The sequence below is a fragment of the Gossypium raimondii genome, chromosome 13, assembly GCF_025698545.1.
Source record: "Gossypium raimondii isolate GPD5lz chromosome 13, ASM2569854v1, whole genome shotgun sequence".
NCBI lineage: Eukaryota > Viridiplantae > Streptophyta > Magnoliopsida > Malvales > Malvaceae > Gossypium > Gossypium raimondii.
Genome location: NC_068577.1, coordinates 26910423 through 26932252, shown reverse-complemented (window position 1 = coordinate 26932252; position 21830 = coordinate 26910423). Strand labels below are relative to the sequence as shown.

At 34.4% G+C, this 21830-nt stretch overlaps 1 protein-coding gene across 1 annotated transcript; it reads left to right on the top strand.

The window, feature by feature from the left end:
* The first annotated feature begins 7529 nt into the window (after nucleotides 1–7529).
* On the top strand, nucleotides 7530–8158 carry LOC105781480 (uncharacterized). Its single transcript, XM_012606020.1, has 2 exons — nucleotides 7530–7754; nucleotides 7955–8158. The coding sequence occupies exons 1-2, from the start codon at nucleotides 7530–7532 to the stop codon at nucleotides 8156–8158; spliced, it is 429 nt and encodes a 142-aa protein (XP_012461474.1).
* Nucleotides 8159–21830: the final 13672 nt, after the last annotated feature.

Here is a 21830-nt window from a genome sequence, read left to right as displayed (position 1 = left end):
AGTGGTTTACTAGCAACTAAGGTACGCCACTTGTTTGATTTATTCGACATTTGACGTGCATGAAATTAATTACTTAGTTGTATTTAATTGAAGCTTAATTGATGTTAATAAATTTAGTTGAAGTTGTATGTATATATATGTTAAATTAATCGTAGTTAAATTGGGTTTAATTGGTCATTAAAATATGCAAAATTGGGATTTAAAACTAATTTTTCGCAAAAATAGGTGCAGTGGTTTTCACACGGGCGTGTGCCTGTTGACACGGGTGTGCGGAAACTAGAGCTATCACACACGAGTGTGTGGGATTTCCACATAGGTGTGTGCAATCTGCCAAACAGTTTTTCACGACACGAACACAAAACATTTAATAAAGAGAGCAACTGCAGTTCAGGAGATGAAAGCAGTCGAGCCAACATGTGTTTATTGTGGTGAAGACCTTGAGTTTGACGAATGCCCATTGAACCCAGCATCTGTGTGTTACATGGGTAATTTCAACTAGAACAATAACTCTTATTCCAACACGTATAATTTAAGGTGGAAGCAACATCCAAACTTTAGTTGGAATAATCAAGGTGCAGGGAATTTTAACAATGCTGCAAGATAGAATGCCATTAGTGCACTACCTGGTTATACTCAACCTATGATGAGGCAAAATGCCCAACAAGGTCAGACATCAGTTGCATCATCATCATCTATTAAAGCTTATTTGAAAGAGTATATTGCCAAGAATGATGTTGTAATTCACAGTCAAGCTGCATCCTTTTGAGCTCTTGAGAATCAAATAGGGCCGATAGCAAATGCTTTGAGTTCGAGACCACAAGGAGCTCTACCAAGTGATACTAAAAATTTGATATCACAATGGATGGAGCATTGTAAGTTAATTACTCTCAGAAGTGGGACTCAGTTGAATAAAATCATTAAAGATGCCATGGTAGGAGAGGGGAAATCAGATTGTAACAATGGAAATACTTCAAAAAGGTCTAAAAATCACACTGCGTTTGGAAAAGCTAAACAAAAGAATGTTGCATAAGAATCATATCATCTTGCTGATGGAAATCCTATGGTAAAACAGCGTCTGCAACTTGAAGGATGGCCACCTCTACCATTTCCTCAGTGATTCCATAACTGTAAACAATAGGCTATGCTCAAAAGATTTCTAGATGTCCTTAAACAACTTCACATCAACATACCACTGGTTAAAGCTTTGGAGTAGATGCCTAATTATGTGAAATTTATGGAAGATATATTGTCAAAGAAGTGCAGATTGGGAGAATTTGAGACTGTTGCTCTCACTGAAGGGTGCACAACGATGTTGACTAATAAATTACCTCCAAAGTTGAAGGACCTAGGGAGTTTCACTATCCCATGTTCAATAGGAAATCAGTATGTTGGTAAGGCATTATGTGATATAGGAGAAAGTATAAATCTAATGCCTATGTCTATTTTTAGGAAGCTGGGAATTGGGAAAGCAAGACCTACTATGGTTACGTTGTAACTGGCTGATAGATCATACGCACATCCGGAAGGTAAAATTAAGGACGTACTAGTAAGAGTAGATAAGTTTATTTTTTTGGTAGATTTCCTTATTTTAGAATGTGAAGCTAATAAATATGTGTCAATTATTCTTAGAAGACCTTTCTTGCTACAGCCAAGACTTTAATCGATATGCAGAAATGTGATCTGACCATGAGGGTAAATAAATAGCAGATTACATTCAATGTATTCTATGCCTTGAAATGCACTGATGAGAATGAAAAATGTCATGCCATTGATTTGATAGAAACTGATGCGATCTCAGGCGCATCATGTCACGACACAATTCGAAGACATCAGAATTGGCCCAAGTACGAGGGGTCCAAGTGCAAAATTGAGTTTAAATCTTTGTTGTTAATTTGGCTTCTAGAATTTATTGAGCAATCAAGGATTTAGGTTTGAGTATGCCATGCAATTCCAAGCTCAAATTTATTTTGTTTTAACTTAAAGTTTAATTGTTGGAATAAAAAGTAATTTGGTCTTAGCTGGTTAATTTAATTAGTCAAAGTTCCATAAATATGTCATGGTTTAATCATCAATAATTAGAGTTTAAATGTGTCAAAATCTGGACATTTTAAATGTGTTTTAAACTTATTAATTCTGTCTAATTTCATACAGCTTTATTACTTGTTTTAATTGGGACGACATTCATACATTCTGACCTATTAAACATGTTCTTGTTTGAATAGAATTAATATGTGTTAAAAAGTCAGATTTATTAAATTTGTATTAGTCTATTACATCTTTAATTGTGTGTTTAATTAAGTGTCTATTGTTTTCTATAGGTCCGGTTGAACATACATGTTATAAAATTCGGCTAAACATACATTGGAGTCATTTAATTGAGAGACATGCACTTGGATGTGCATGAATTCTGGAAGCTGTTCTTTTAGTTGGACATCCATGTATTTTCTAGGTTCATCAAGCTAATTAATGTGGAAGCATACGCATGTACGGTGGGAGTTATTTTTTCAGCTGAACATCTATGCATAATTCGGCTGAACATTCATGCATGTTTAGATTCAATGGAGTTTTTTAATGTGAGACAATGCCCCTATGTGACCGTTCGACAAGAGAATGAATGATCTTTGAACTAAGCCCCTTTGCTGCACAGCCAACCCTTCAAAACCTGGTGTTCTGTAACGCATAGGTTTGTGCAAGTGTACACAGTCGTTATCAAGTAATAAGTAAGTATCGAGTTATCGTCTCCACAGGGATTGCATTTATGCTAAGTCACTTAATTTGTAAAATTATATTAACAATTTGGTAAATAAAAACACAATATAGTTGAGAAGTGGTGATTAAAATATATTAAACTAAATGCACTGATCCCTAATCCAAATTATCCTAAGTATGCAAACTATATGAATGAAATAGATTTTAGTAAAATTAAACACAATTTGCAACAATTATAACATAAATAAACTAGGATAATTACTTTAATCAAACTCAATTTATTATCAACATGCTTAATAACATTCGAAAAGACATTCCATGGCAACTCGATCTTTCATGAGTTTGGAAACCACATTAGGTCCTTTCGGAATCCTTTACTTAGTAAATACACATTTTACTAATCCTTATTTACTAAGGGTTTCTTAGCATTTGTGTGAGGTAACAGGGACATGTCAGGCTTGAAACAATTTAATCACACAAATCTAAAAACTATGCAAATAACAGAGCTTGGTCAGAGTTGTTATGCAACCTCCAATTTAATTGGGTCAGGATCTAAATTGAGCATGCACATTTCAATTATGTGTCCATTAGTCGTCGTCTGGTCAGGATCGCTTAGCTAATTTAGGTGTATTTCAATCACGTATGAACGAAATACAGACTTGATTTTAATTGAAAACATGATCGATTGAGGCACAAACATTATAAGCATGAATCAAATAAACATTATTTAATCAAAACAATCATCCTAGCTTAAATAAAATTAAGCTAACATTGTTGTAAACAAGAACAAAGAACACATAGCAAACATATTTATATTAAATTAAAGAAAAAGAAGATTAAACCCAATTCAGAGTGGCTGTCACCTATAAGACTCTGAGGCTCCTTCGTTCCTTTGCTTTGCTCCTTTGCTGACGACTCTCCAAGGTGGCTGACCAAGGGTTCTTTAAGAGGCTTAATTGCTAAAATCTCTATGAAGAGATGATGCTAGGTGTGGGAATGGAAAAGGCTAAGAGAATTTGGAGAAAAGAGAGAATGATGAATGATGAGAATGAATGAGGAATGATTGAGGGATGCTTGAGGGATGATGAATGAAGGAATGAGAGGGTCTTATTTATAGGTAAGGAGAGGGGGATAGTTTGCTAAAAGTAGTTGATGTTAACCCCTTCAAATCCCCTCAAATTGTGGTCGGCCATGCTTGGTGGCTTTTGACTTGATTTTTGCTTGATTTTTAAGCAATTTTGGATGCCACCCAACTCAGGACTGAGACTCGGTCAATCGTAAATCTTTAGGCAAATCTCTAATTTCTTCAACACTGCAAGGACCTTGTGCAATTAAACCAAAGAACGGTTTAAATGGAAATCCATGTGTAGCCGAATATTGGGTTAACTTCGTTTCCAATTTGGACGGTTTTGTAATCCAGCAAAGCTATCAGACCTATCCAGAATAAATCAACAAGTTAGAGGATCAAAGAATAAAATTTATCCAATTTAATTAATTAATTAAAACCAAAATTATTAATGAAATATTTTAAAATGAATTATTAAATATAATTTTATATTTTATTATTTAATTTAATCATGCATGGCCCACTTTATGTCTTAAAAAATATAATATATTCAAATTAATATAAAATAAGCCATTTATTGCATGAAAACTATATAATAAAGCATAAAATCACATTTTAATAATTTCCATGTTCTAATTTCTTATTTTCACATATTTCATTAATTTATTAGACATTACTTAGTTTTAACAATGGATTTAAGTAAAAAGTTGATAAATTACATAGGAAAAATCCTATATATTTTTCTGTTTACATGTTCACACTTCAGTCCATTCCTTTCCAAGAGTTCGCACTAGTGACCATTCGGGTGCCTCCATTTCCATTCAATTGTTGTTCATGTATTCGGCAGCTTTTATTCAACCATTTAACACCTTTGGCCGAATCCTCTAAATGCATTTACAGCTCAACCATTAAGTCTCCTCACATTGGCTGTTCGGGAACACTACAAGGAAAAGCACCAAGTCTGTTTGGGCATTTCAATAGACAACTGATTATTGAAGTCATACATTGGATGTTTTCAACTCAAATTAAGTCAATAGATTGCAGTTAAGATAGAATTGTTCATGTGGCTATTCGACTGGACTAGTGGCAGCTTATAAATAGCTTCTTGTAAATTGTTTGATGTTTACACAACTTAACTTTGAAATTTTATGATTATTAAGATTAGTGAGTTTTTTAACCCCTGTTGTTCATTTCAGACTCGATTGACTTATCTAGCTTTGTTTAGTGGCGTCAACCCGATTCTTGTTTAAACTTATCACTTCCTGCTAAGTGTGGCATTCACCCGTATACCATAGGTTTCTATCTCTCTAGATAGTGGGTCTTGGTTTGATATCTTCATTTGTTACATTACTAATTGTTCAAATAAGAGCCGGGTCAATACTCACCTATAGTATTGGTTCATTCTTAAACAATTAATCTAAACTCAACTTAATTAAACTATCCATCTATCACCTATCTTGTAAACTGGCCAACTTTGGAAACATAATACTTAGCCTTCAATTTGCTTTACTTCTCAATTTACGATCGGGCATTTACGCAACTCGTAATCATCTCTGAGCACGGGTTTATCTAGATCTGATATCAACTCGTAATCATGCTCAGAGATGATTACGAGTTGCATAAATGCCCGATCATAAATTGAGAAGTAAAGTAAATTGAAGGCTAAGTATTATGTTTTCAAAGTTGGTCGGTGTACAAGATAGGTGATAGATGGATAGTTTAATTAAGTTGAGTTTAGACTAATTGTTTAAGAATGAACCAATACCATAAGTGATTATTGACCCGGCTCTTATATGAACAATTAGTAATGTAACGAATAAAGATATCAAACCAATACCCACTATCTAGAGAGATAGGAACCTATGGTATATGGGTGAACGCCACACTTAACAGGAAGTGATAAGTTCAAACAAGAATCGGGTTGACCCCACTAGACGGAGCTAGATAAGTCAATCGAGTCTCAAACGAATAACAAGAGTTGAATAACTCACTAAGCTTAATAACCATAAAATTTCAAAGTTAAGTTGTGTAAACATCAAACAATTTACAATAAAATATTTATAGGCTGCCATTAGTCCAGCTGAATAGCCACATGAATAATTCTATCTTAAATGCAATCTATTGACTTAATTTGAGCTGAAAACATCCAATGTATGACTTTAATAATCGATTGTCTATTAAAGTGCCCGAACATACTTGGTGCTTTGTCTTGTGGTGTTCCCGAGTAGCCAATGTGAGGAGACTTAATGGTTGAGCTGTAAATGCATTTAGAGGATTCGGTCAAAGGTGTTAAATGGCTGAATAAAAGCTCCCTTGAAGCTACCGAATACATGAACAACAATTGCATGGGAATGGAGGCGCCCGAATGGTCAATAGTGTGAACTCTTGGAAAGGAATGGACTGAAGTGTGAACATCGGGTTTTGAAGGGTTGGCTGTGCAGCAAAGGGTGTATTGATCAGCTACAAATGTATGCACATTTAGGTGCATTGTCTCGCATTAAATAACTCCATTGAATCTGAACATGCATGATTGTTCAATCGAATTATGCATAGATGTTCAGCTGAAAAAACAACTCCCACCGTACATGCATATGCTTCCACATTAATTAGCTTGATGAACCTGGAAGATACATGGATGTCCAGCGAAAAGAACAACTTCCAAAATTCATGCACATCCAAGTCCATGTCTCTCAATTAAATGACTCCAATGTATGTTTAGCCGAATTTTATAACAACATGTATGTTCAACCGGACCTATAGAAAACAATAGACACTTAATTAAACACACAATTAAAGATGTAATAGACTAATACAAATTTAATAAATCTGAATTTTTAACACGTATTAATTCTGTCCAAATAAGAACATATTTAATAGGTCAGCATGTATGAATGCCGTCCCAATTAAAACAAGTAATAATGTAGTATGAAATTGGACAAAGTTAATAAGTTTAAAACACAATTAAAATGTCCAGATTTTGACACATTTAAACTCTAATTATTGATGATTAAACCATGACATATTTATGGAACTTAGACTAATTAAATTAACCAGCTAGGCCGAATTACTCTTTTATTCTAGCAATTAAACATTAAGTTAAAACAAACTAAATTTGACCTAAATTTGAGCTTGGAATTGCATGGCATGCTCATACCGAAATCCTTGATTGCTCAATAAATTCCAGCAACCAAATTAACAACTGAGATATAAACTTCATTTTGCACTTAGGCCCCTCATGCTTGGGCCAATTCTAATGTCGTCAAATTGTGTCGTGACATGATGCGGTCGAGACCGCATCAGAAACAGTATTGGAGGAGTTCATGAGATTTGGCCACATTAATTTTGATAATGATGAAGACTCACTTGAGCGAAGTGACGCAATAATTTTTTAGGACCTTCGTGAACTTGCAGAAGCCAAGAAGCTTGTGGATAAACTAGGGAAGAAGTTTGAATCCTTGGATTTATCAGATCGCTCTTTCAAGCCTCCTAAACCTTCTATAGACGAACCTCCCACACTGAAGTTGAAACCTTTGTCCCAGCATTTAAAATATGCTTATTTGGGAGAAAATAACACTTTTCTAGTAGTTATTTCTACCAAGTTGACACCCGATCAAGAGGTGAGGTTGTTGGAAGTACTTGACGATCTAAAAAGGCATTAGGATGGACAATTGTCGACATCAAGGGAATCAACCCTGCTATCTGTATGCATAAAATTTTACTGGAGGATTGCCATAGCAATTCTATTAAACAGTAAATGAGGTTGAATCCAATCATGAAAGAAGTTGTTAAGAAAGAGATTATCAAATGGCTCGATGCTGGTAATATTTACTCGATCTCTGACAGCTCATGGGTGAGTCCTATACAATATGTGCCTAAGAAAGGAGGTGTCACAATAATCAGCAATGATAATAATGAGCTTATTCCAACTCGCACTATCATGGGATGGAGAGTATGCATGGATTACCGCAAACTCAATAAGGTAACTCGGAGAGACCATTTTGCCTTACCATTTATTGACCAAATATTGGATAGATTAGCTGGGAAAACTTTTTACTCTTTTTTGGATGGTTATCCAGGATATAATCAAATTTCCATAGCTCCAAATGACCAAGCGAAGACAAATTTCACTTGTCCATATGGTACTTTTGCATTTCGTGGAATGGGTTATGTAATACACAGCATTGTATGATGGCCATATTCTCAGACATGGTGGAAAATTTTCTTGAAGTCTTCATAGACAATTTCTCTGTGTTTGGCAATGATTTTGAGGATTACTTGAAAAATCTGGAATTGGTTTTGTGCCGCTATGAAGAAACAAATCTTGTTTTAAACTGGGAGAAATACCACTTCATGGTTCGTGAAGGGTATTGTGCTAGGGCATAAGACATCGCAATAAAGGATTGAAGTTGACTAAGCAAAAATTGAGGTGATAGAAAAATTACCGCCTCCAACCAGTGTTAAGGGTATTAGGAGTTTTCTAGGTCATGCGGGATTTTATAAAAGATTTATTAAGGATTTTTTGAAGATATCTAAAACCCTTGTGCACCTTGCTAGAACAAAATAGACCTTTCAATTTTGGTGAACCTTGTTTCATCACTTTTGAGGAGATGAAAAGACGATTGATAACATCACCAATTTTATTCATTCTGGAATGGACACTACCTTTTCAACTCATGTGTAAGACCAGCGATTATACTGTGGGAGTAGTTGATGCGAGCACGCCTCGACACCCACCTAGCTCGAACAAGGAACCGATGGTGCTACCCAAAGGTCCTATAACGCGAGCATGGGCATTATTTGGGTACTAATTTACTTATTGTTTTATTAACATTCACTAAGCTTTTTAAGATCATACCCTCACATTCGTGCAGTTAACTGACAGGATTGAGGAGCTGAGCAAGAGAGTTCCAAGAGATTAAGGCTCGGTAGAGATTTAGTTTCACATCTTAGAGATGTTAATCAGGCATTGTGAAACTTCCGGGACTTAGTTTAATTTTGGTTGTAATTGGACTTGGATATTGGACATTTTTTTTTATTTTGGATGGTTTTATAATATCATATATGCATGTTTGAGTTTGATTATTGAATAATTTGCGGTGTATTGTTGCTACAGTGTATTGTTGCTTGATAACACGATGTGTGAGGATTGATATTTACAATAACCATTGTTTAAATGAAGCTTCCATGGAGTGGTTTACTAGCGACTAAGGTACGCCACATGTTTGAATTAATCGGTGGGTGATATGCATGAAATTGAATTTTTAATTCTATTTAATTGAGGCTTAATTGGTGTTAATAATTTCAATTGAAGGTGTATGAATATGTATGATATTTAATTGTAGCTAAATCGGGTTTAATTGGCCATTAAAATACTCAAAATTGGGTTTAAAATCAAATTTTTCGCACAAAAAAATTGTAGTGGACTATTGGGGGTTTGAATTTTGATCTTTTTAAATTGGTTCTCTAGTCCGTTTAAATTACAAATTAGTCATGCAACTTGATAAGTCTAATTAGAGCCTTAAATGATAAGGAAACTTGATAAAATTTTAGGATTAGACTTGTAATTGGTAAAAATTTTTAGAAACGCACTCAATTTAATATTTGGGTATAGTACTGATAGTTTGAAATTGTTACGATTTAGTCTTTAATGATAAAAAACTGAATTAGACATAGAAAATAAACTCGAATTAAGATGAAACTTTTAGGGCTTACATAAATTGACTAAAGGAGGGTTGGTAAATGTATAGATCTAAATTCGGGTTAGTTTAACCGTAGGTGGTAAAATAACAATAATGCCCTTAGGTTAAATTACTTATAAAAAGTATAAAATTTGTTCCCAAATTGCTTCCGCATTAATAAATAACTAATAAATGGATAAGATTGAGGTGTTATAAGGTTGGGGTGTGTCTTGGGAGGTCGTTAGCCGGAGAGTTGCTTAGGTGGCTAATGTAACGCTTCGAATTCGGGTCGGTCCGTCCAGGTCAAGTTTGGGGTGTCACATATATACAATTTGAGTAGGCTTAAAGCAAATTGAGTTTAGCTAACAAATAAACTAAGTGAATTTGGAAATGCTTGCTATGTCCAGAAAGCACAAATGAGCACTTAGTAAATTTTGTTTTTAGGATGAAATTTTATGCACTACCTTTGTTGAGCAAACCTCTAACACTTGAACAAGTTTTTGGAAAAGAAGATTGTTGAGAACTGATGTATATATTGTTCTTTAAGTAGACTGGCAGTTCAAGGTGGTTATGTGCGGTGGCAAAGTCTTGCATATATGCATTCATGCATATCTTGCTTAAGGACAAGCAATAACTCAGGTTTGGGGGTGTGTTAACTCTTGAAAAGAGATATATTTTATGCCTTTAGACTTGATTAATTTCATGTACTTAGGTAAGTTTAGTTGCATTTTAAGATTTTCCATTAGTGTTTTTAAGAAATTGCATTAAAAGGTTTGGACTATGCTTAAATGTTATTACATGTTACTTCTAATTGTTTGCGGGAATCATTTGTTTGTTCAATGGTAGGTGTAGAGTGAGGAAAAGAAGTAAAGAAGTGAACTTTTTCATGGAAAAAGGTTGGAAAATTTACCAACATGAATGTCGTGGCAATGCTAGGAAATGACCCAGTAAACACTTAACCATTATCAGCCTTGTTGTAAGTGTACCTGAAAAGTCAGGCTAAAAAAAAAGGAAAAAGATCATGCGATCATAGGATGATGGGCCTACTCTAAGGGAAGATGCATAAAACCCAACAAGAGGGGAGTAGATGGTTAGGGAGTCATTTTTGGAAGGAAAAATCCCTTAGATGAAAATAGAGGGTAGCGATTGCGACAAGGACAGAGACGTAAAAGGGAAGATGAAGGCAGTTCCTCCTGGTCATTGAAAGACACTTTGTAGCCAGATTTTAGGCTGGACAGGCAAAAGCTATCTTCCTGGGTTCTACCTTTAATTTTTTATTTTATGTTTCATAATCTGATTTAAGGAAATGATGTTGATTACTATTTTAAATCTGGATTCTATTCACCAACCCATGAGCTAAATCTCATAGGGTTGGGATTACCTGATGGAACTTTTATTTCTATTACTCGCCACGACTTAGATTACTTTTAATTTACTATTTATTACTTTTAATTTACTATTTCATTCAATGGTATTTATGAATAGCATGTGTGTAATCTCTAGACATAGGTGAATATGCAACATGTTGGTGAAATTAATCTAATACTGACAAGGTTAGGCTAGTTAAATCAAAATTGAATGATATGAGCAAGTCAACTGAATACTTGTAGCAATCTCTAGACATAGAGCAACATTCCATACGAAAAGAAAACAAAGCAGTGTTGGGTATCGTACTAAAGGCCTATAGACATATATCACTTTAGGAAAGGCAACTTGAGGTCTTGCTCTCGAAAGAAGCAAGTCGTTTTAGATCTCTTCCAAGATGAAGAATAAGATTGATTTTGTCAAGGCATTATTGGTTAATAGGGGTAGATTCTCAGTAATCCCAACCATACGATTCAACATCGTAGATCCTTTAACCTTTTCTGTAGCGTCTCTATTTTCACATCCTTAGTTGTTACTTGTTTACATATTATTCACGTAGTCATTCTCATAATTGCCATTGCATGCTTACTCTTGTCTTACATAGAATTTTCATTTATTTGTTAGAATTCACATATCACACACATTAGTATTCCTTAATTAACTCTGCATTCTTATTATGTAACACCCCTTACTCGAGACCGTTGGCAGAGTTGAGCACGAGGCATTACTTGACTTAGCTTACTAATTCGGGGCATAAAAATTTGCTTTTAAAATTAATTTGCTCATGTTTAACCAATATGTCCCTAAAAAGGACCCTTGAGACCCTACAACATACGACAGAAATGATTCAGGTCCAAACCGGGAACATTAAAAACTTTTCGAATACTTAAACTAACCAAAATAATTTATTTCACTGTTCACGTTAAATCAATCTACCTGTGCAACAGTCACTAAATTAATTATAACTCGAGTTATGAAACTCAAAATTTAGATCCATAAATTTTCCTCAAAACTAAACTCATATACCTTCTTACCATAAAATTTTAAGAATTTTTGGGTTGGCCAATTAGTATAGTTTATTAGTTAAAGTCTCCCATCTTTCTCTACTTGACAGTTCTGACCTCTCTATACTAAAAATTAATTATCTCATTGCACAGGCTTCAAATGGTGCTTTTGCTTGTTTCTACTGAAAATGGACTCACTAAGGAATCAGTAAATATAAATTATAACTCATAATTATTTCTATACAATTTTTAATGATTTTCTAAAGTCAGAATAGGGGACTTCAGAAACCATTCTGACCCTATCTCACAAAAATCAAAATATCTCATAATATAAAATTATTTTTCCTACACAGTTTCTTTCATATGAAAATAGACTCAATAAGATTTAATTACATAACTCATTCACTCCTTAATTCCTCTCCTACTAATTTTGGTGATTTTTCCAAATCAGGTCACTGCTGCTGTCCAAAAACTGTATCTTTGCAAATTTTTACTCTCTTATAATTTCTTTGTATTAACCAACATTTAAACATCCATAACACCAAACTTGTTTTTAATTAGTCATTTCAATAGAAAATCATTAGCCATATCATATGAACACACTCAAAATGACTAAGTCCCTATACATGCCATAACTTTACACGTTTCAAAATCACATAATACCGAGATGTCTATAGATAGTGTGAGACGAACTCCGACGTCCTTGTGATCCCCGAATTGATTTGGTGATACTATAAAAAAAGAAGGAAAATAACGGGAGTAAGCATAAAGCTTAATAAGTTTACAAGAAAATAAATTACAATATTTGTCATAAATAATTGTACTCATAAATTATCATCAAGTATCATGGTCTTTGCTTCTTCTTTACTTACTCTCTTGCTTGTTTACTTACTTGCTTACTTAAATAACTCATGATTATAACTTACTCCTCCCTTACTGAAATTTCTTTCTCAATTGATAACTGAGATACTCTTAACCTTTATAACTCACCTGAATCTATTTGTTATGCTTTTACCTGGACTTTCATGTAACATAGTCTCTTTACTAGCCCGTTGAATCACTTGGAATACTAAGGATACTTGGGTCTCTTGTTTGAATCTCACATGCCAAAGCTATGTCCCAGACATAGTATTACATGGGATGTTTCTTGTACTGTCAATGCCATATCTCAGATATGGTCTTATATGGGAGTTCTCATATCAGTGCCCATGCCATGTCCTAGACATGTTCTTATGAGGGACCTCTCATCTCGGTGCCAACGCCATGTCCCAGACATGGTCTTACATTGGACCTCTCATATCGGTGCCAACGCCATGTCCCTGACATGGCCTTACATGGGACCTCTAATAATCTCAATGATGCCAATGCCATGTCCCAGACATGGTCTTACATGGGATCTTATTTCCCAAATGTCATGACATTTGTATCCAATACATTCCCAATGTTTCAACGGGACTTTTTAACACTGATTCTCTGTCATATCATACTTGAATCAACATTAAATAATCTCACGAAATAAGTACATAATTGCTGGAAAATAATAACATTAATAATAATTATTGAAATATTTCATTTATTTACCGTAAACTTACCTCGGTACAAAATTCGACCAAATTTAGCAATTTAGTCTTCAATCTTTTTCTTTCCCCGGTCTAACTACGGATTTCGTTCTTCTTGATTATGGACCTTGGAAGCTTGAAAACTCTAACTATGGTTTCCCCCCTTGTGAAATTCAGCCATAGCTTGAAGATGGACAAAAATTGGCTTTTAGTTTTGTTTTTAATTCATTTTAATAACTAAATGACCAAAATGCCCTGAATGAAAAACTTTGGAAACATGCCTAACCATGTCCATTTTTGTCCACTAACTTAACCAGTGGTCTAATTACCATATAAGGACCTCCAATTTAAAATTTCATAACAATTGGATACCTCTAACATGTAGAACTCAACTCTTGCACTTTTTACAATTTAATCCTTTTTAATAAAATGAGTGCCCAAACGTCAAAATTTTCGAACGAAATTTTCACAAAATCATTCCATGAAATTGTAGACCATAAAAATATAATAAAAATAAATTTTATCACGTCGAATTTGTGGTCCCGAAACCACTGTTTCGACTAGGCCCAAAATCGGAATGTTACATTTCTCCCCCCTTTAGGGATTTTCGTCCCTAAAAATCTTACCTGTGAAGAGATTTGGGTACTATTTTTGCATAGCCTCTACGGGTTCCCATGTAGCCTCGTCTATCCCATGCCTATTCCATAATACTTTCACAAGTGCAATACTTTTGTTCCTTAATTGCTTGGTCTCTCGAACTAAAATCTTTACCGGTTCTTCACCTTAAGTCATGTTTGGCTGAATCTCAACCTTTGTCTGAGAAATCACATGTGATGGATCTGAACGATAATGGCATAACATAGATACATGAAACACATCATGAATCTTCTCTAACTCAGTTGGCAAAGCTAACAGTTATCTAAGGGCCCAACTCTTTCAGTCACCTCAAACGGCCCAATAAAACGTGGCCTTAGTTTGCTTTGCCTGCCAAATCTGAGAACTTTCTTCCACGGGGATACTTTCAAAAATACCCTGTCACCAACCTGAAACTCAATCTCTTTTCTTTTTAAATTTGCATAGGATTTCTGTCTATCTGAAGCTGCTTTCAAGCAATCCCTGATGACTTTTACTTTCTCTTCTGTTTCTTTAACTAGATCAACCCCGTAATTTTGATTTTCCTTAAGCTCTGTCCAATTACAAAGGCGTACGACACTTACATCCATACAAAGCTTCATAAGGTGCCATCTTCAAACTCGACCGATAACTATTATTATAGGCAAATTCTACCAACGACAAATATTTCTCCCAACTACCTTGAAATTCTAAAACACAACATCTGAGCATATCCTCAAGTACCTGAATAACTCTCTCTGACTAACCATCAATATGAGGATGGAAAGCTGTACTAAAACTCAATTTTGTGCCCAAAGCTTCCTACAATTTCTTCCAAAATCGTGAAGTAAATCTCAGATCTCTATCTGAGATAATCGATAGCGGTACTCCATGCAGTCTGGCTATCTCTGAAATATACAACTCGGCCAACTTGTCAAGTGAATAATCCATACAAACCGGGATAAATTGAGCCGCCTCTGTTAGCTTATCAATCACAACCCATATTACATATTTCTTTCTTGGAGTTAACGGCAACCCTGTCACAAAATCCTTGGTAACTCGGTCTCATTTCCACTCTGGAACTAACACAGGCTGCAATAAACCTGAAGGTACCTTATGTTCGGCCTTTACCTGCTGACAAATCAAGCATCTAGAAACAAATTCTGAAATATCTCTTTTCATTTCTGCCCACCAATATGTTTTCTTCAAATCATTATACATCTTTGTACTACCTAGGTGAATAGACAAAGAACTGCTATGTGCTTCCTGTAAGATCTTTTGAATAAGCTCATAATTCGTCGGTACACATATCTAATTTCTGAACATCAAACAACCATCAGAATCGATCTGAAAATCAGACTCTACACCTGTCTCACACTGAGCTTTTTTTAGCTTGTAACTCACTATCATCTTTCTGAGCTTTACAGATTTCTTAAAGAAACATCAGTTTAGCTTTCAACTCAGGTAAAATAGAACCGTCATCTGATAAAGCCAAACTAGTATCCAAAGCTCTCAATGTAAATAAAGACTTTCTACTCAAGGCATCAACTCTAGCCATCTTCTTTACCTCAAGTTCAAATCTTTCTGAGTCATCAAGTATTTCAAACTTTTCTGGTCTGTGAATATTTGGCATTTCTCACTGTACAAGTAATGTCTCCAGATCTTAAACGCAAATACAATGGCAGCTAGCTCTAAATCATGCGTATACTTTACCTTCCTGCATAAGTACACAACCCAATCCATTTAAGGATGCATCACTGTAAATCACAAATTCTTTACCTAGTTCTGGCTGTACTAAAATAGGAGTTTTAGTGCCTTTAACTTGTCAAAACTCTGCTGGCACTTCTCAGTCCATTCAAACTTGACATCTTTCTGCAACAATCTTGTCAACGGGGTAGCTATCATGAAAAATCCCTTTACAAACTGTCTGTAATAACCAACTAATCCAAGAAAACTTCTAACCTCTGATACATTCCTGGGTGGTTTCCACTCAACAATTACTGAAATTTTCCTCGGATCAACTTTATTACCATCAACTTGAGACAATGTGCCCAAGGAATCCGACTTCTCGAAGCCAGAACTCACTTTTGCTAAACTTGGCATACAACTGATTATCTCTCAAAATATGTAAAACTGTTCTCAAATGTTCAGCATGTTCAGTCTCATCAGGAGAATAAATCAGAATGTCATCAATAAACACAACTACAAACTTGTCCAAGTACGGTTGAAAGATTCGGTTCATTAAATCCATGAATATGGCATGAGCATTAGTCAAACCAAATGGCATCACAAGAAACTCATAGTGACCATACCTAGTCTGGAAAGCAGTCTTCGGAACATCTAACTCTTTAACCCACAAATCTTCCACTTCTATTTTGCGTAGGATACCCGGCTAAAAAATTCGATCTAGTAGAGAACTCTCTAGGCCTCTTGGATGTAGACTGAAATGAACTGCTCATTTTCCTTTTCTTCGAGTCTTGAACTTCAATTTCAGCTTTGCCCTTTTCTTTTTATTTTAACAACTCCTCTGCCTTACAGGCTCTCTTAAATAGAACAACAAACTCTTTTATCTTTAGAACACCAACTGACAATCGAATATCACCATTGAGCCCATCCTCAAACCTTTTGCACATGATAACTTCTGTAGACACACACTCTCGAGCATAATGGCTGAGTCTAACAAATTCACATTCATACTCGATTACAATCATCTTACCCTACTTTAATTCAAGCAACTCTTTTATTTTCTGGTCAATAAACCTCTGACTGATATACTTTTTACGGAACTCCTCTTGAAAGAAATCCCAAGTAACTCTCTCACTCGGTACAACTGACACAAGACTCTTCCACCAATCATAAGTTGAATCTCTAAGAAGTGAAACAACACACTTCATACATTCCTTAGGTGTATAGGATAACTCATCAAAGACGTTGATAGTATTCTCGAGCCTGAAACTCTTCAGCCCCTTGTTTTCTGATCTTATCGACTGGTGGCCTTTCTTTTATAACTGTACCTGTACTTGTAACTGGGGGAGCTACATGGGGAATCTGAAAATCATGAGAGGGTGGAAGTCTAATAGCCAGATTCGTGCGAACGAACTCGGCAAACCATTCATTCATAGCTTGGAAGAAGGCTTATCGATCCCCTCCTCCCTGACTAACTGTAACAGGCCTTTCACTAACATCTAGTGGCACCGTCCCTTCTGCGGGAGTGGGCGCCTTACTCTCTACATCATCTGCACCAGCTCGTTCGGGATCCATAACTATAAAAGAAAAACATTTTAAAATCGTCAAGACTCATCACACTATCAAAATACAAGAATGGCATGTATAGCTAGACTCTTATTCATACTGAATATTCCGAGAACTTGTTAAACCTGCTATGATACCAAAAAATGTAACACCCCTTACTTGAGACCGTTCCTGGAGTCGAGCACGAGGCATTACTTGACTTAGCTTACTAATTTGGGGCATAAAAATTTACTTTTCAAATTAATCCGCTCATGTTTAACCAATATGTCCCTAAAAAAGACCCTCGAGACCCTACAACATACCACAAAAATGATTCGGGTTCAAACTGGGAACATTAAAAACTTTTCAAATACTTAAACAAACCAAAATAATTTATTTTACTGTTCACGTTAAATCTGTCCACCTGTGCAACAGTCACTAAATTAATTATAACTCGAGTTACAAAACTCAAAATTTAGATCCGTAAATTTTCCTCGAAACTAAACTCCTATAACTTCTTACCATCAAATTTTTAGAATTTTTGGGTTGGCCAATTAGTACAATTTATTAGTTAAAATCTCCTTTGTTTCTCTACTCAACAGGTCTGACCTCTCTGTACTAAAAATTAATTATCTCATTGCACAGACTTCAACTGGTGCTTTTGCTTGTTTCTACTGAAAATTGGCTCACTAGAAAATCATTAAATATAAATTATAACTCCTAATTATTTCTGTACAATTTTTAATGATTTTCTAAAATCAGAACAAGGGACTTCAGAAACCATTCTGACCCTATCTTACTAAAATTAAAATATCTCATAATATAAAATTCTTTTGCCTTCATTATTTCTTTCATATGAAAATAGACTCAATAAGATTTAATTATATATCTCATTCACTCTCTAATTCCTCTCCTACTAATTTTGGTGATTTTTCAAAATCACATCACTGCTGCTGTCCAAAAACTGTATCTTTGTAAATTTTTACTCTTTTCTAATTTCTTTGTATTAACCAACATTTAAACATCCATAATACCAAACTTGTTTTTAATTAGTCATTTCAATAGCAAATCATTAGCCATATCATATGAACACACTCAAAATGACTAAGTCCCTATACATGCCATAACTTTACACGTTTCAGAATCACATAATACCGAGATGTCTATAGATAGTTTGAGACGAACTCCGACGTCCTTGTGATCCCCGAACTGACTTGGCGATACTATAAAAAAAGAAAGAAAATAACGGGAGTAAGCATAAATCTTAGTAAGTTTACAAGAAAATAAATAACAACATTTATCATAAATAATTATACTCATAAATTATCATCAAGTATCGTGGTCTTTGCTTCTTCCTTACTTACTCTCTTGCTTGTTTACTTACTTTCTTACTTAAATAACTCATGATTATAACTTACTCCTCCCTTGCTGAAATTTCTTTCTCAACTGATAATTGAGATACTCTTGACCTTTATAACTCACCTGAATCTATTTGTTATGCTTTTACCTGGACTTTCATGTAACATAGTCTCTTTACTAGCCTGTTGAATCACTTGGAATACTAAGGATACTCGGGTCTCCTAACCATGCCTAACCATGTCCATTTTTGTCCACTAACTTAACCAATGGTCTAATTACCATATAAGAACCTCCAATTTAAAATTTCATAACAATTGGATACCTCTAACATGTAGAACTCAACTTTTTCACTTTTACAATTTAGTCCTTTTTAATAAAATAAGTGCCCTAACGTCGAAATTTTCGAACAAAATTTTCAAAAAATCATTCCATGAAATCGTGGAACATAATAATATTATAAAAATAAATTTTATCACGTCGAATTTGTGGTCACCAAACCACTATTTTGACTAGGCCCAAAATCGGGATGTTACATATTATTGGTTTTGTCATAGCATTAAACACACTCCTTTATAATAACTTGACCAATTTATACCTAACTGATCCCTATGAAGACAATCTCACTTATCACTTTATTACTTGATCCGATGTGTACACTTGCACAATTCGCTTAGCATATTCCGACGCAACAAAGTGAGACTAGAAATACATGCTCAAATTAGTTTATATGAGATAGTACACTTTTTTATTGTATTCTACTTAGAATATCAAGAAATATGAGATTGGACTATACAAGTGTGACTATTCCATGACTTGTGTCTAATGTAGATATAAAGGATAAAAGGATATAATACATGAAAAAATTATCACAAAAAAATTATGTTGAATCACAACTTGTAACTTGGGTAGCAATAATGCATTGCTAGATGTCACTCATTGATTGTGACAATAGAAGTGTTTTAGTATTACTACTAACATTACAAGAGCCTATAGGTCACACCCTATGGTTGAAGCAAACAGAATCCAAATACAGTTGGTATTGTGTTTAACTGTCACATGAATTAAATAAATTATTGAATTAATTTAATTTGACAGTTAAATTTCGGACACATTATATTAACAAATTTGTTGTACACAAATAGAGAACATAATTAAAATTAATATATGAATTTGATTTATATCAAATATTAACTAAATATAATTTACGAAATTATTAATATAAATAGTTATAATAATTTCGGTCAACGATAAAAAGACATGGAAGTTTATATTATTTTGGAAAGATTATAATCTTTTTAATATGTTTCTTTAAAAAAAGAAAAAAAATGGAATTATTTCATTTTTTTATTAGGTTAGTGATCAACTGTTTAACGTCACAGTAATAATGTGCAAGCGTACACTATCGATGCAAGTATAGTAGACAGATATGAGTCTGTCAGATATCGATCCCACGAGAATGGTTGTCTTTTGTCTATCAATGTCAGTGCAATAAATGGATAGGAACGAGATAAATTATGAGAGTAGTTGTCGAAGCAATAAATTGAAAACAATAAGATAAAATATGATATTGATAAACTGAGATCCCCAACGTGAATATTCAACAAAATACTAAGTGCTCACAAGGTATAAAATGTTAGGTGATTATCGATGCAATAAATTGCAATGAATATCTTACCAAGCTTAACTTCTATATTTAATCAAAGACTTAAACATGTACATAAGCCACACCTTCCGATGATGGCTATGGAACACTATTAAGAAAAAGTGGATTAAATTCCTCTAATCCTCAAGCAATTTCTGTTGTCATGCTTGTTAGCTTGAACTATCGCTACACCTTCCAGTGTCAGTGGCCGCAATAAAACTTCCGTGCTAAAAATAGTCAAACCCAAAGATTGAACAGTAGAAGCAATATTGAATAAAATAACATTTAACCCAGAAATCATGTGTACTTTCATACTAACATGGAATAGAAAGTAATCACCAACGTTTAGAACAGAAAAATAAAGAAACAAGTGGAGAATACTATTCCTAGACAACTCGACTTGAACCTCACTATTCCCTCTTGTGTCGCACTCAGGGCTCCTCGTCAATAGTTGGTCTACATCCCTTTCACATTGGTTCACCCGTAGGAGACTTAAGCTGCCATTTCCGAAAATCTTCAAAAGACAGGTTGAAGAAGATGATAATCCCCAAAAACTCTCTCTCCCCTCTTTTTTTTCTTTTTATGTGAATATTTACATTTTTCCCCAAATAGCCCAGGTGTCATTTCATCAAAATCATGATGCCTCTGTACGTACAAGTTAGTTGTACCAAACTGGATAGCTCACGTATTTTTGTTCCTATCCAGACAGCTGTCAGGTGCGGTGACAATTCTGAGCTCAATCTGAAAATACTCATGCAGTAACATCAGTACCAAAACATGACAAAATTAAGGATAAATAAGCTAAGATCCTCTGAGTTTTAAAATGTAAATTACTGAACTGAAAATGCTAAAATATGTGCTAAAGATAACTAAATGGGGACAAATTAACCAATAAGTAGGGAGAAAACATATGTTTCTTTAAAAAAAATAAAAAAAAGGAATTATTTCGTTTTTATTTAGTTAGATTAATAAAAGGAATATAATCCCTTAGTGAGCTAGGGTTACAAAAAAAGGAAAAAAAATCAAAAAAGGTCTAGTAGCTATTTTGAACATTCTCTCTGAAAGGTTCAAGAGAGTTTTTGTTGTTCGTTTTGATTGGGTGAACTACGTAGAGATCGAGACATTTTTTGTTGCGGCTTGGAATCAACATCGCAAAAAGAAATCAAATCCTCCAACAGAAAATTGACATGCATGAACTTTCATGGAAATACAAACAGTCATAGGCACCCCTTTGTGACCAGCCATATACCTACGAAGACTATAAATAGAGACTGTTAACTCATTTGCAAAATCACAAACAAATATTATTGAAAGATAATATAGTTAAAAATCAAATACAATATAAATAGAAATATGAATGCTGTGAAATTAAAACAAAACAAACTTGACACATTAAGATAACAAATATGTGACACGACATAAACATGATATGGACACACAAGAGCTATGGAAACTAAATATGACGCAAAGCATAAATTGAAGACACACTTGACACCTAAAGGCACAAAACATTACTAAAGGAAGATCATAAATTAAACCAGTGAAGCCTTGAACCCAAAAACTAAATTGCTAAGTGATAGGGCCCAAATAGTTCATCCAAAGTAA